Genomic DNA, 13,579 nt, shown 5'->3' on the forward strand with positions numbered 1-13,579 from the left:
AGCGACTCCGCTGAGAGCGGTACGCGCCAGGGGCCCGACCACAAGCTGTGACACAGCAAATCCATGACCTCTGTTGGAGGTGGCCAGAACCAGAACACCGCACGAGCATTCAAGTAGCAGAGACCGCGGCCCTAGAGCAATTACAGACCCTTCCTACCGGGGGGAAGGAGTGGGTGCAGTGGCACTGCCCAAAGACCCTCGCCGAAGCGACCTCCATAATGGAGGATTACCTGGCAGCGGAGGGAGAGGGGAAGACCGGCTCCAAATTGGGAAACTTGGGTGAACAGAACCCAACCCCAGCACAGGGGTGCGCTCCCGTTTGTATGCCCAGTCATCGGGGACCCCACCAACCTGCAGTGCCAGGGACCCAACCAGGGCCAACCTCGTGCGGAGCCAAGAGGACCCATCAGGAAGGCAGAGCACCCCCCCGAACACCCCACCCAGAGAAGGAAAGTGGGACCGGTGTTACGAGTGCAGACAGATAGGGCATTTCCAGAGGGAATGCCCATACATGGATTGCAATTACAGGCAGGTTTGGGCTGCTGGTCTACGTGCCCGGAAGTGGGAGCCTGGTAAGATCGTCGTACCAGTGAGAGTGGACAGGACATCTACCATGGCCTTGGTGGACTCAGGATGTAGCCAGACGGTTATCTGGGCGGGGCTGGTAGAGCCCACCGGCCCCACCGGGGCCCCCATACACCTGCAGTGTACCCCACCATCTGAGTGCAGTTCGAGGCTGCTCAACAAGGAGGGTGCTGTCTAGTTGGGGTGGCCCTGAAGTTAGCTTACCCAGTGATTTCTGGGACACGATTGGCCGGGCTTCACTGACCTCCTGAGAGAATGGGGTACCCGGCCCATGAGGAAAGGGGGGGCATGGTCCGAAAGTCCTGGATTACTAGGCCAACCAGTGTCAGACGACCCCCTGTAGGGGCCCTCGGAGAATCCTGAGATAGCTGAAGGAGGCCGAGCCCCTACCGCAGCCCCGACAAGAGAGGGCCAGGAATGGCTGGATGTCAATGCTGATTTTCTCGAACAACAAATGGGGGACACCTCCCTCAGCCAGGCCTGGGAGCAGGCAATGGGCTCCCTGGGGGAGGAAGACCCACCCCGACAGCAGCAGCAAGGCGCCCGCTTTGAGATCCATAACGACCTATCCTATCAGGTGGTCCAGGAACCACAAGCGAAAGATCATGTGCACCAACTATTGGTCCTGTGGCGGTTCCAGCGGAACTTACTCCACTTGGCTCACTCAGTACTTTGGGCCAGACATCTGAGGAGGGAGAAAACGCTGCAACGGGTGGCCCAGAGGTTCTTCTGGCCAGGCATCCATCAAGAGGTGCGGGATTACTGCGCCTCTTGTCCCGAGTGCCAGAAGGCCAGCCCAAAAGGGGTACCGAAAGCCCCTCTTTTGCCCTTGCCGGTGATTGAAATACCCTTTAAGCGGATTGGCCTCGACTTGGTGGGGCCCTTGGAAAAGAGCAGTTCGGGCCACAAGTACATCCTGGTCGCCCTCGAGTATGCAACACGGTACCCAGAGGCGGTACTGTTGGGGACCGCCATGGCCCTCGTCATTGCCAATGAGTTCCTGCAAATTTTTGCCCGTGTCGGTCTGCCACGGGAGATACTGATGGAACAAGGGACTAACATGACTTCTAGGTTGATGGCAGGACCTGTCTGGTTTTAAGATTAAGCTAGATAAGTTCATGGAGGGGATGGTTTAATGGGAACATGATTTTAGTCAAAGGAACAGCGTGCCATCGCTGGTAAATAGTATAATGGCCAAAGAGGGTCTGGCTGGAGAATCTTGCCCACATGCTCGGGGTTCTACTGATCGCCATATTTGGATCGCATATCCCAGCCCTTTCCCTTCCTCCGCAGCATGGGGCGGGGATTGCTAGCTGGAGGATTCTCTGCTAATTGAAGTCTCTAAACCACAGGATTTGGGGACTTCAACAGCAGAGTCAAGGGAAAGGGTTGGGATGGCTTTGTGGCCTGAATCATATAGGAGGTCAGACTAGATGATCATAATGGTCCCTTCTGACCTTAAAGTCTATGAGTCTATGAATATTTATGTTCAGTCTACCACCCTCAGACGGACGGGTTGGTAGAGAGATTTAATGGCACCCTGAAAACCATGCTGAGAAAGTTTGTGGAAGATGACCCTCGGCGCTGGGATAAGCTGCTCCCAGCACTCCTCTTCGCCGTGCGAGAGGTGCCACAGGCTTCCACGGGATTCTCCCCCTTCGAACTCCTCTATGGGAGGAAACCCCGGGGGATCCTAGATCTTCTGAAAGAAACGTGGTCAGAACAGGAGACCTGGGTCAGAGGATCCATTCAATATATCCTTCACCTATGGGAGCAGCTCCGAGAGTTGGGAGCCTTAGCACAAGAGAACCTGGTGAAGGCCCAACGTACTCAAGAGGCTCGGTACAATAAAGGGGCAAAGATGAGAAGTTTTGAGCTTGGGGACCACGTCCTCTTGCTGCTACCTTCCTCCGAATCTAAGCTGTTAGCAAAATGGCAGGGCCCCTTCGAGGTGACCAGGTGAATAGGGTCTGTCGACTATGAAGTTCAGATGTCGGGGCGAAGGAAGGCCACTCAGGTCTACCATGTGAACCTCCTCAAGGCCTGGAGAGACCGGGAAGGCCGGATGATCGCCCCGTACCCTCCAGAACCCGAGTTGGGGCCATTGGCCGGCAAACTGGTGGAACCAGAGACAGCAGCCATAGGCCAGGAGCTTGACCCAGTACAGCAGGAACAGGTACGATAGCTGAGATAAGCCTTCCCCACTGTCTTATCAGCTCATCCAGGGAAGATCTCGTTGACCAGCCATCATATCGCCACCATCCCCGGCCACAAAGTGAGGGAGAACCACTGCCCGCTCCCCAGGAAGATGTGGGAGATGGTGCTGAAAGAGCTTGAAATGATGTTGGCCTGGGGGTGGTCGAAGAGTCAAGAAGCGAATGGCGGAGCCCAGTAGTACTGGATGGAACAGTCAGGTTTTGTATTGATTTCTGTAAGGTGAGTGTGGTCTCTTGTTTTGATGCCTATCCCATGCCCTGGGTGGATGAGCTGCTGAAACGACTAGGTAACGCAGAATTCATCTCCACCCTAGACCTGACCAAGGGATACTGGCAGATCCCTTTGACACCTGCCTCCAGAGTAAAGACGGCTTTTCCAACACCATTTGGCCTCTACCAATTTACAATGCCGCCTTTTGGGTTACATGGGGCTGTGGCTACCTTCCTGCAGCTCACAAATCAAGTGCTAAGCCCCCAGAGTTCGTACGCCACAGCATACATCGATGACATCGTCGTTTACAGTGCCAACTGGGAGGAACATCTCCAGCACCTCACCAATATGCTACGAGCTCTGGGCAAGGCAGGCCTTACTGCAAACCCAGCCAAATGTCAGTTGGGCCAAAGAGAAGTGACCTACCTGGGCTATACGGTGAGCCAAGGGAAACTCCGCCCTTTGGTAGATAAGGTGAAGCCTTGAGGAGCTATCCTACACCCACGACAAAAAGGCAAGTACGGCAGTTCTTAGAACTGGCTGGATACTACCGACGATTTGCCATGCTAGCCACCCCCCTGACAGACCTGACAAGAAGCTCCTACCCATGGAAGGTCCAGTGGTTGGAAGACTGTGAAAAAGCTTTCTGTGCCCTGCGGGAACAGTTGACCCGGGAGCCAATACTGATACAGCCCGACTTCACAAAGTCCTTTATCCTCCAGACTGACACCTCAGAGGTAGGACCGGGAGCCATGCTATCGTAAGAGGTGCGGGGCAAAGAGCACCCTGTCTTGTATCTAAGCCGCAAGCTGTTCCCCCGAGAAACCCAGTATTCCACTACAGAGCGGGAGGTCTTTGCGGTTAAATGGGCAGTCGAGGCACTGAGGTACTACCTATTAGGGAACCCCTTCTCCTTGGTGACTGATCATGCACCCCTCAGATGGATTAATAACATGAAAGAAATGAATACACGAATCATGCAGTGGTACCTGTCCTTTCAACCCTACTCCTTCCACATGTTACACTGGCCGGGGAAGGCCCATGGGAATGCAGACTTCTTTTCCCGAGTTGGGGAAGAGGGGGGGGGGAGGAAACGGTTAAGGGTCAGCCGGCCCTGGTGGCTGTTTTAAGGGGGAAGGTGTGTGACGGGGCAGAAGGGCCCCGCACTGGTACCGCAGGGGTTAATCCTTCCTTCCTAGCAGAGGAAGCCACGCCCCGGAAGCTCTGCTGGGCATGCTCCAACTGGAGAACAGGTATAAAAGCCTGCAGAGCTGCTCAGTCTGGGCTGACCACCGGAGGGGAAGGAGGCTCCTGAGGAGGGACAGCCTTCGTGTCAGATCCGGAGGCCAGCCAAGCCAGGACCTACCCTGATACCCAGATGGAGGATGTCGCATGAGGGGAACAGACTGGAAGACCACCCGAAGCGGAGAACCTGGCGTCTCTGGTAGGAAGTGACCCAGGGGAATTTTAGAGGCGAATGGCGTTAGAGCCGCACAGACACTCAGCGTGTTGCGGGCGGATCCCCGCCAAGTGGTGGTAAGGAGAGCTTGCCACTACCAGGGCCCTGGGTCAGGACCTGGTGGAGCAGGCGGGCCTGGGTCCCCCTACCGTCCCCCCCACACCGCAGGAATCCTATGGACTTCGGCCGCTAGGCCGCACTACCCCGCTTGCGAGGGGGATTGTATAGACTCTGGCCATTAGGCCGCACTGCTGCAATGCTGGTAGTGGTTTATAGGGACCCTGGTCATTGAGCCGCACTGCCCTGATGTTTGGGGTGAGTTACATGGACTCTGGTCTCTAGGCCACACTAGCCCACTTGCAAGGGGCGACTGTGTGGAAGGAGGCCATTAGGCTGCAACCAGTCTCCCACAGAGAGATGGGCGCAGGAACTTGAGAGTGGCGAGGTTCTGACACCCCATCACACCCCTGCCACAAAGGGACAGTGCGGTGGCAGGCCCGCCACAGATATCTATTCATGATGACTCCAACATGTCTTTCTTGAGTAATAACAGCTAATTGAAACCCCATAATTTTTATCTATAGTTGCAATTACATTGCGTTATGTGCATTACTTCGCACTTTTACACTGAATTTCATCTGCCATTTTGTTGCCCAGTCACCCAGTTCATTGAGATTCCTTTGTAACACTTTGTAATCAGTTTTGGATACAACTGTTTTGAGTAATTTTGTATCATCTGCAAATTTTGCCACCTCACTGTACACCCTGCTTTTCAGATATTTTATAAATATGAACAATTTCAACACTAAATGTTCTAATCACCTCTGCATATCATACCACTGTCAAACTGTAACAAAAGCATATTGAGAAAGTATTACAATAACATGTTCCATACCCATCAGGATAAACTACAGGCACTGTTAATCTGTCCAACAGTGATTTCCCAACTGCTTCAATTTCATCAAATTGCTCCATTTCATTAATGGCTTCCGGCTGCTCTGGAAATTCTTGCAAAATCTGTAACAAACAATATGAAAAAGTACAACAAAAGAGAGACTGGACAGTATCAGGCTTCTGCAGAGACATTAACCAGCATAGTTAATGCATCTTCATGTACACATTTATATAAAACCAATCTGTAACAATCAAAGTACACTCAGAAAATCTAAAACAAATGATTAACCCACGCTGACAAGATAGTGCAGCAGCCCAGACTATGTGCCAATACATTTTACATTACTGCTAAGTAGTTCCAAATACATAAATGAATAAATAAATAAAATAAAACCACAACTCACCACCAGGTATTCCAACAACTAATTCAAATGCATACAAAAATAACCCGTATCAGCCAACAAGCTAAGTAGCAATTTGAAATACAAGCACATGAATAATAAAAGAGCCACTCAAATTATTCCTGAGAACTCCAACCAGTTTTTCAGACACTACACACTAGTGCAAAGGTCAACAGGTGTGAAAGGGTTAAAACATAGGACCATACAAATTGCTACATTGGATCTGAACCTAGTGTCAGTACTTCACTATATTTTCATCTAAAAATCCAAAGTCATCCTTTTCCTCTTCTGGTAAAGTTTGAGCAAAAGCGGTGCTTGTAAAAGGTCTGCCACCAGACTGGCAATGTTGAAGTGCTGATTTATCAATTGAATTGGTAAAGAGTATGGGCAGTAGCTGTGCAAGATTTTTCACAGCGTCGCACCAATATACCACAACATAGTTGCAGGAAGACTACCTACCTTTATGGGTGAGAAACTAATTCTCTCTGCATATCCATTCACTTCTTTCTACTTAGACTGCCTACAAATGTGTCAGTGAATTATTTCCAATTATGAAAGAGTTTTTGTTATATGGACAACTCTACATTAAGAGCTGGACTGAGACAGTCACTTCATTTACCAACTCTTACCATTTATCATCAGATTTGAATAGCTTTCAGACACGGACCTAGATTTTCCCTGAATTGATAGCATAGCCACAAGAGTTGGTAGCCTATTATCAATCTCCTGAGCCTCCCAGTACCCTTAAATCCAAAATGATTTCTAAGAAAAAAATTATTGGAAGTCAGGAATATATGGATTAACTCTACAACAAGACTATGCTTCAATACCAAGGGCAGTTTTTCCTCACATTATGATAGGCTACACGTGCTCTTCTCTGTGACCACAACTAATACCCCAAAGGGGACAATAGTGGGACACTTACTTTTATGATAAAGACAATATCAACACAGAGTACTCCTAACAATAACCTCTCCCCCACCCCTCCAAAAAGACAGCATCAGAGCCAGGAAGTGACCAAGTTGTTCTGGCTCCTAGTCCAGTGCCTTAACCACAAAGACTGTCCTTTCTCTCTTAGGTATTACTGTTGATTATACAGCCCTCTTGGGTCAATATGTTCGAATTGTAAGTCATTTAAAGCTAAGTGACTATGATAATCAAATGGAAGAGACAATGATTTACATTAATGACAGTTTTATGGGATTTATTTTACATTTCAAAGAGCTGAACTATAAAATATATTTTTAATATAGAAAATGCTATTTAATTTACTTTTAAAAATGTAGAAAGCAAAATAAGCAGAATTCAATTGTAGTTCAATAAATACACAACAGGATTTAATTTATATGTTTGTTTTTCATTTTACTGCAACTAAAATAGAACTAGTTTTTCTTCCTAAAAAAACTCACCTTTTCAGCATTTGAATGAAATGCAATAGCCATTTCCAACCTGTGTACTCTCTCTTCAGAAGTTATTGTAAACTGTTTCCATACTCTGTTTAGTCTCGGAAGTGTGTCTCCTGAGGACCTAGAAGTGCATCGCAGAGACTGGCACAGTACAACTGTAGCCTGTAGTAACTGTCTCCCATAATCATAAGTACTCTGCAAAGAAAAAACAGAGTACATGTAAAATTCAGCTTCAGAATAGACAATGTGTAACGATACAGACAAACCTGCAAGAGATGAATTCTCTTAGATGTAATTCCACAAAGCATGCTTGCACTGATCTAGTCCAGTAAAATACATCATCTACAAATTATATGTGAATAATAATTAGTTCAGTAAGTAGATGGTTATATTTCTGTTATTTTTTCTTTTTTTAATGCCTATCAGGAGTCTCTGCATCAATGTGAGAGTTGCTTTTGAGATACAATGTTGTTCCTCGCTCTCCAGTTACCTATATCCTGGAAACAGACATGAAACCCACATCTCTTGCACTGTAATTCATAGCTGTACCAATATGCCAGATGGCTGGCCCATATTTTTGCTACATTAGTTGCAATCACTTCAGAATTCGTTAGGAAAACCATCTCAGACATCTCCCATTTTTATCAACATCAAACTTCTTTTATGCTCTGCATTTCCTGTGCCCATCCGAACCTACGAAGGTCATAAGACTGCCAGCACCAATATGGGTACTGCAGCTTTCAAATCTTTCGAAATCTAATCACTGATTTTGGTTATTAGTATTTCTCTATGCAAGCATGGATGCAAAGTATGAAAACAGTTAACAGTGGAAACTCTACTACTGTCCCCCAAATTTATACCAAGTACAGCTAAAAGCTGCCTGTAGCTATGCAAAAAGTGAGTTTCTAGAATGAAGATAATCCACCACTCACCTGTGCAACATCAAAAAACTTTCGATGCTTTTCCAACAAAACTTTGGTTTCTTGAGAATCATCTCCCAATCTGATGTGGGTCTTAAGCAGAGCATCCAACAGTTCACTTAACCATTCTACCGCCTTAAAAAGAGAAGTAAATTAAAAGAATAGAAACTGGCTTTAAAGCGCATTAAAAAGAAAATCAAGTACACCGAGCCAAATTTAAATCTGAAATATCGCTTTGCATTTAAAAAATCAGAAAAGGTCTCAACTAAATCAGTATTCTGTATATAACCCCCACTTCTAATCTGTTATTTTTATTCATTGCTATAATCTTTTACTCTTTGTGAATACGCTGAAGTAATTAAAAACAAAGTAAAAGACTAAATTTAAAAGAATCAAAAGAGAAAAATATACTTTAAAATTGAAAAAAGTATTTGTCAGCATAATATTTGCAGAAGTGGTTTGATGGTTTCAGTATGGGTCCTGTATTAAAATGAATGATTTTATTATTACATTTAAAAAAAAAAGAGAGAGTTGTAATTCATGCATTTTAAATGTAGATTAAGATAAAACCTGACATATGATTACCTAAATCACATAACAATCAAATTTCATAATCAAGACTGCCAATTAAATTAGATTCATCATAGAGAAAAGTTTGCATTTAGTACCAAGACACAGCCTGAGTGAAGAGCTATATGGTAGCCACGTTATACAAGCCCTCAATATCTGGAAGCACAATGCCATCACAAAAGCACAATCATGTTTATTCAATACACATTTAAGGAATATTTCACAGTTCAACCAACAAACATGTCTGAACATAGCAGAACTGTGAAGTTCGATAGCCAGCCCTTACCTGAGCAGCATCTTCTTCACATTTAAATAACTGTACCATCTGAAGCATCTTTAGCCGTCGCACATCTACCATGTCCTCACACCTGAGGAAATCCAAACATTTAGGAATAAATGAAATAACATCACAGAAAGAGTAACCATTCAGCACACTAAATATACTTTGGGAACGAGAGCTATTGTATCTCAATGTATGCATTTTTAAACCTACAGCATCAAGAAGTCAGTTTTCATGAAAAAGGTAATTACGCATTATTGTGCCACTAGCCTGGTCCACACATTACTGGATTTTGCAATGCATTCCCAAGAAACATGCAGTAAATGCAGCTGAGCACTAAAACACACTGATTTGTCAACAGCCATCACCTTCAAAACATCCTGATGAATAAAACTGGAGAATGTCTAAAATTCATCTGCATTTCCCCACTCCACCATTTTTAGCCAACTACTATTTAAAAGGTTACAAGATAAATTAATCATCATAAACAAGAACCATAAAGACTTTTAAGATTAGTCTGGATGATTTTCTTTGCTGTAACTCTTGTCGGAAACCATTCAAAATGTAATTTATATAAAATTAGTGCAGAAAGAGGATAGCTAAAACTAAACTCATGACATAATTAATTCATTTTATACAGTCATGATATGAAAATATTGGAAGCACTTTCCTGTCAACCTGCAGAGCTCAATATTATAATTCATTAATCTAAATAATGACTTCTCCCTCTGAATTTAAAAGATATTTAGTTGAATATAGAGGGATAATCAGAATCCTACATAGCTCAGTAACAAATTCAGATAGTTAATCCTGATAGCAACAGTTAGCTTTGTAAGTGACAGGATATGCACATGCGTGTTTTTCAAACAGGCTTTGTAATTTGCGTGAGCCCAGCAACATATTAAAATTTTGAACTTTGTTAAGTGTGCCTTGCAATGCTGCAATGCTTACACTGAGTAGCAGCTATTGAAAGAGTGTGAGAAAACATGACTTTTAGATTCCAAGAATTTTAGTGATCTAGACCAAATATCCCTAGAAATAAACATTCAAAAATGTATGAAACATTGGATAGGTTTAGTAGCCAATATTTTACAATTCTTATTGTATTACTCACACACGGTTTGGACCTACCAGGAATCTTAAAACTATTTACAATTAGCTACTGCAAACAAATCTTGCAATTCAAGTGGGAAAATAAATTAAAAACTAATGCCTTGTCTGATTTTACTTTGAACCTGATTTGTATTCAGGCTAACTAAAGGACTTTTAGTCATACAAATTCCTTTGTGCATATCCATCAGAGGGGAGAAAATTCACATTCAGCTCCTAACCATATTGTTCTCGCTCTGGAAAAAAAATGTCAATGATATTACAGATGAGGCATTCTTGTTATGGAAGCTGATGTACTTGAGCCAGAAAAATGTGCTTTCATAGTGAGATGAATATTTTCAAAGATTAGTCCTTGGGCATTTCCTTTTATCTAGTATAAGTTGTGCAAATTAGGTAGAATTCTAACTGTCCAAACTTCTTTTCTCCGTCTGGTAGAAACCACAATAGTAATGGTAAGGAAAAGTGTGGATTTTATTTAGTTCTGATGATCCAAGTTTCAATTATTTTAACAAAACCATGTGCCATATTAGTATACAAAGGATGTCATTTGTCAATATGAATTCAAAACAAACAAAAAGCCTCAGATTGCTTTGGCTAGAGCAGCTATAAGACACCTAGGACTTCTTGCTAAGATGAGAAAATGTTAAGGGGCTACATTTAAGTCACTTTCAAAATACAGTTCTGTAAAAGGTAACAAAAAAATCTTGCACTTGAGAACAGCTGCTGTCCCTTCAACAGAGCTACAAAGCTGAATGGATTTATCAGGTGAAAGGTTTAGGACAGGTGGTCTTCAAACGTTTTTTATCATGGGGCTCACATCTTAACAGAGAGGTTTTCTCATGGACCAACACCTCTTCATCTTACACACCTGCGATCACACAGACCACCTCCTCTCCAACTGAGGATCATGCAACATCCCTGTGGCAACTACAACAATCATATTGGTGGAAAAGAAATATTGGGGAAATAATTGTCTTTAACACAATAAGGCCCCAATTCAGGAAGATTTTTGAGTAATCTATGTTTGCTCACACCTAAGTACACCTCTACCTCGATATAACGCTGTCCTCGAGAGCCAAAAAAACTTACTGCATTATAGGTGAAACCGCATTATATTGAACTTGCTTTGATCCACTGGAGTGGGCAGCACCGCCCCCCGGGAGCACTGCTTTACCGCGTTATATCCGAATTCGTGTTATATTGGGTCACGTTATATCGAGGTATCGGTGTATAAGAACAGAAGGGAGCACATGGCCTTATTTACTACCCTCTCACCCACACCCACCATCTAGTCCTGAAATGTAGCCATCTTTGGGTTTAAGAGTGTGCCACAACAACAGTTCTAGGGGAAGAAGAAAATAAAACTTCTCTCGTTTAAATGGAATGCGAGATTTAAGTCACCCAGATTGCAACTGCATAAATTAGGATTTCACCATCATCCCGTGGCTGAGTCCCATATAAACGAGGGTCTGATTTAAAATAGCATCAGGTTTTTTTTGTTTTAAAGTGTAAAAATCATAACCACTAGAAGTGCTATTATTACCGTTGTTTTCTAAGCTGCATATCTTCCATCACTCCTTGGATGTGGTCCACATTTTCTTTGTTTTCTATGGTTACATCTTTTCCATAGGCCCAGGATGCCTGGTTAGATATCTGGTCAAGAAGACCTTGGCCTTTTTCACGCAAACCTTGCAGGCCTAAGTCTAAAACCAAAATAAATGAAAATATTTTGTTTGTTAAATCCGGTTAGTTTTCCCCATTCTTTGAACCCTCCCCAATTTTTCAACATCCTTCTTGAAGTGTGGACACCAGTACTGGAGTAGTAGCACGAGTGCCAATTATAGAGGTAATATAACCTTCATACTCCTACTCGATATTCCCCTCTTAATACATCCAAGGATCGCATTAGCCCTTTTGGCCACAGCATCACAATGGGAGCTCACGTTCAGCTGATTATCCACCATGATCCCCAAGTCTTTTTCAGCATCACTGATCCCAGGATGGAATCTGGCGTATTTGTATGTATGGCCGGCATTCTTTGTTCCTAGATGTACAACTTTACATTTTGGTTGTATTGAAACATATTGATCTGAGAGCATCAATTAGATGCAGCATTCTATAATATTTACAGAATGCTAGGGAAAATGGATTTGTTATTTTTTTACCTGCTGGACCATGAAATAAATAAATGTGTTTCAAGGAAATGTCTGAGATTTAATGGTCAGCTATAATTGTTTCAGCATATATATAGGTAATTAGTGCATACAATCTTAAGCATACATATTTATTTCTAAAAGGTCTATCATTATCAGAGACAGTGAATGTCTGTCATGCAAAGAACATGCAGGCTATGATTTTAAAATACATTTTACATGGTTGACAAACTTTTGGATACTGTAGTGTGAAGAATCCTTCAGTGCTTGCCCTTAAAGTCTGTTGTTAAATCTACAGCACAGCATATTTTTTGTGTCATTTTAATATAGTGTATGGTTTACACAATATAAATTACTGCACATGTGCAATAACTTTTCAAATTTAATTACTTCAGCTATTTCAGTTTTAATATATCTTTTCATTCCACAATCTCTCTTCCTACTTACTGCCCTTTCCCTTATAATAAAGCTAACATATGGCATTTAGAGTCTGTAAAAAAAATTAATTACAAGTCTTATCATTGCAAGCATCCTAGCTAGGGCTGGATAGGCAGAACATAACTCCCTTCAGAATTTAGATAATTCATAAAGGATTCACTGTTTGGGAACAGGAGGTTCATCTTCCTCCAGGGAGATCAGGATAGAATTCTTGCAGTATATTCCTATGCTCCGACTAGGCTTGGGGCAAGAGAGGTGCAGTCCAAGATTCAAACTCTAGGTTTGTTGTTAAATGTAAATACAGTAACTCCTCACTTAAAGTCATCCCGGTTAACGTTGTTTCATTGTTATGTTGCTGATCAATTAGAGAACATGCTCGTTTAAAATTGTGCAATGCTCCCTTATAATGTTGTTTGGCAGCTGCCTGCTTTGTCCACTGCTTGCAGAAAGAGAAGCCCATTGGAGCTAGCTGGTGGGGGCTTGGAACCAGGGTGGATCGGCAGCCCCCCCATCAGCTCCCCGCTTCTCTAAGTTAGGGTTACCATAATCCAGCAAGCAAAAAAGGGGACGGGAGGAGCCCCGCCCCTGTCCTGCCCTAGCCCCACCCCATCCTGCCCTAGCCCCACCCTGCCCCTCCCACTCCCCCTCTCAGAACCCCCAACCCTCCACCCGCTCCTTGTCCCCTGACTGCCCCCTCCTGGGACCCCTGCCCCTAACTGCCCCCCAGGACTCCACCCCCTACCTAAGCCTCCCTGCCTCTTGTCCCCTGACTGCCCCCTCCTGAGACCCTCCCCCCATCCTAACTGGCCCCCTAGGACTCTACCCCCTACCTGTACCCTGACTGCCCCAACCCTTATCCACACCCCCACCCCCAGACAGACCCCCTGGGACTCCCACGCCCCATCCAACCACTCCCCACCCCCTGACAGCCCCCCC

At 44.3% G+C, this 13,579-nt stretch overlaps 1 protein-coding gene across 8 annotated transcripts in view; it reads right to left on the bottom strand.

Moving 5' to 3' along the window:
- The window catches only part of SESTD1 (SEC14 and spectrin domain containing 1), a 119,848-nt gene that overhangs the window by 4,151 nt on the left and 102,118 nt on the right, over positions 1 to 13,579 (bottom strand). For all 8 annotated transcript variants that reach the window (XM_034785779.1, XM_034785782.1, XM_034785780.1 and 5 more), the window contains 5 exons: positions 11,596 to 11,755; positions 8,949 to 9,030; positions 8,105 to 8,227; positions 7,176 to 7,367; positions 5,367 to 5,488 (listed from right to left, as the gene is read on the bottom strand). In XM_034785779.1, the coding sequence (XP_034641670.1) occupies positions 5,367 to 5,488; positions 7,176 to 7,367; positions 8,105 to 8,227; positions 8,949 to 9,030; positions 11,596 to 11,755 (679 nt within the window). The remainder of the gene's footprint in view (positions 1 to 5,366; positions 5,489 to 7,175; positions 7,368 to 8,104; positions 8,228 to 8,948; positions 9,031 to 11,595; positions 11,756 to 13,579) is intronic.

Source organism: Trachemys scripta, chromosome 11 (genome assembly GCF_013100865.1).
Source record: "Trachemys scripta elegans isolate TJP31775 chromosome 11, CAS_Tse_1.0, whole genome shotgun sequence".
NCBI classification, from domain to species: domain Eukaryota; kingdom Metazoa; phylum Chordata; order Testudines; family Emydidae; genus Trachemys; species Trachemys scripta.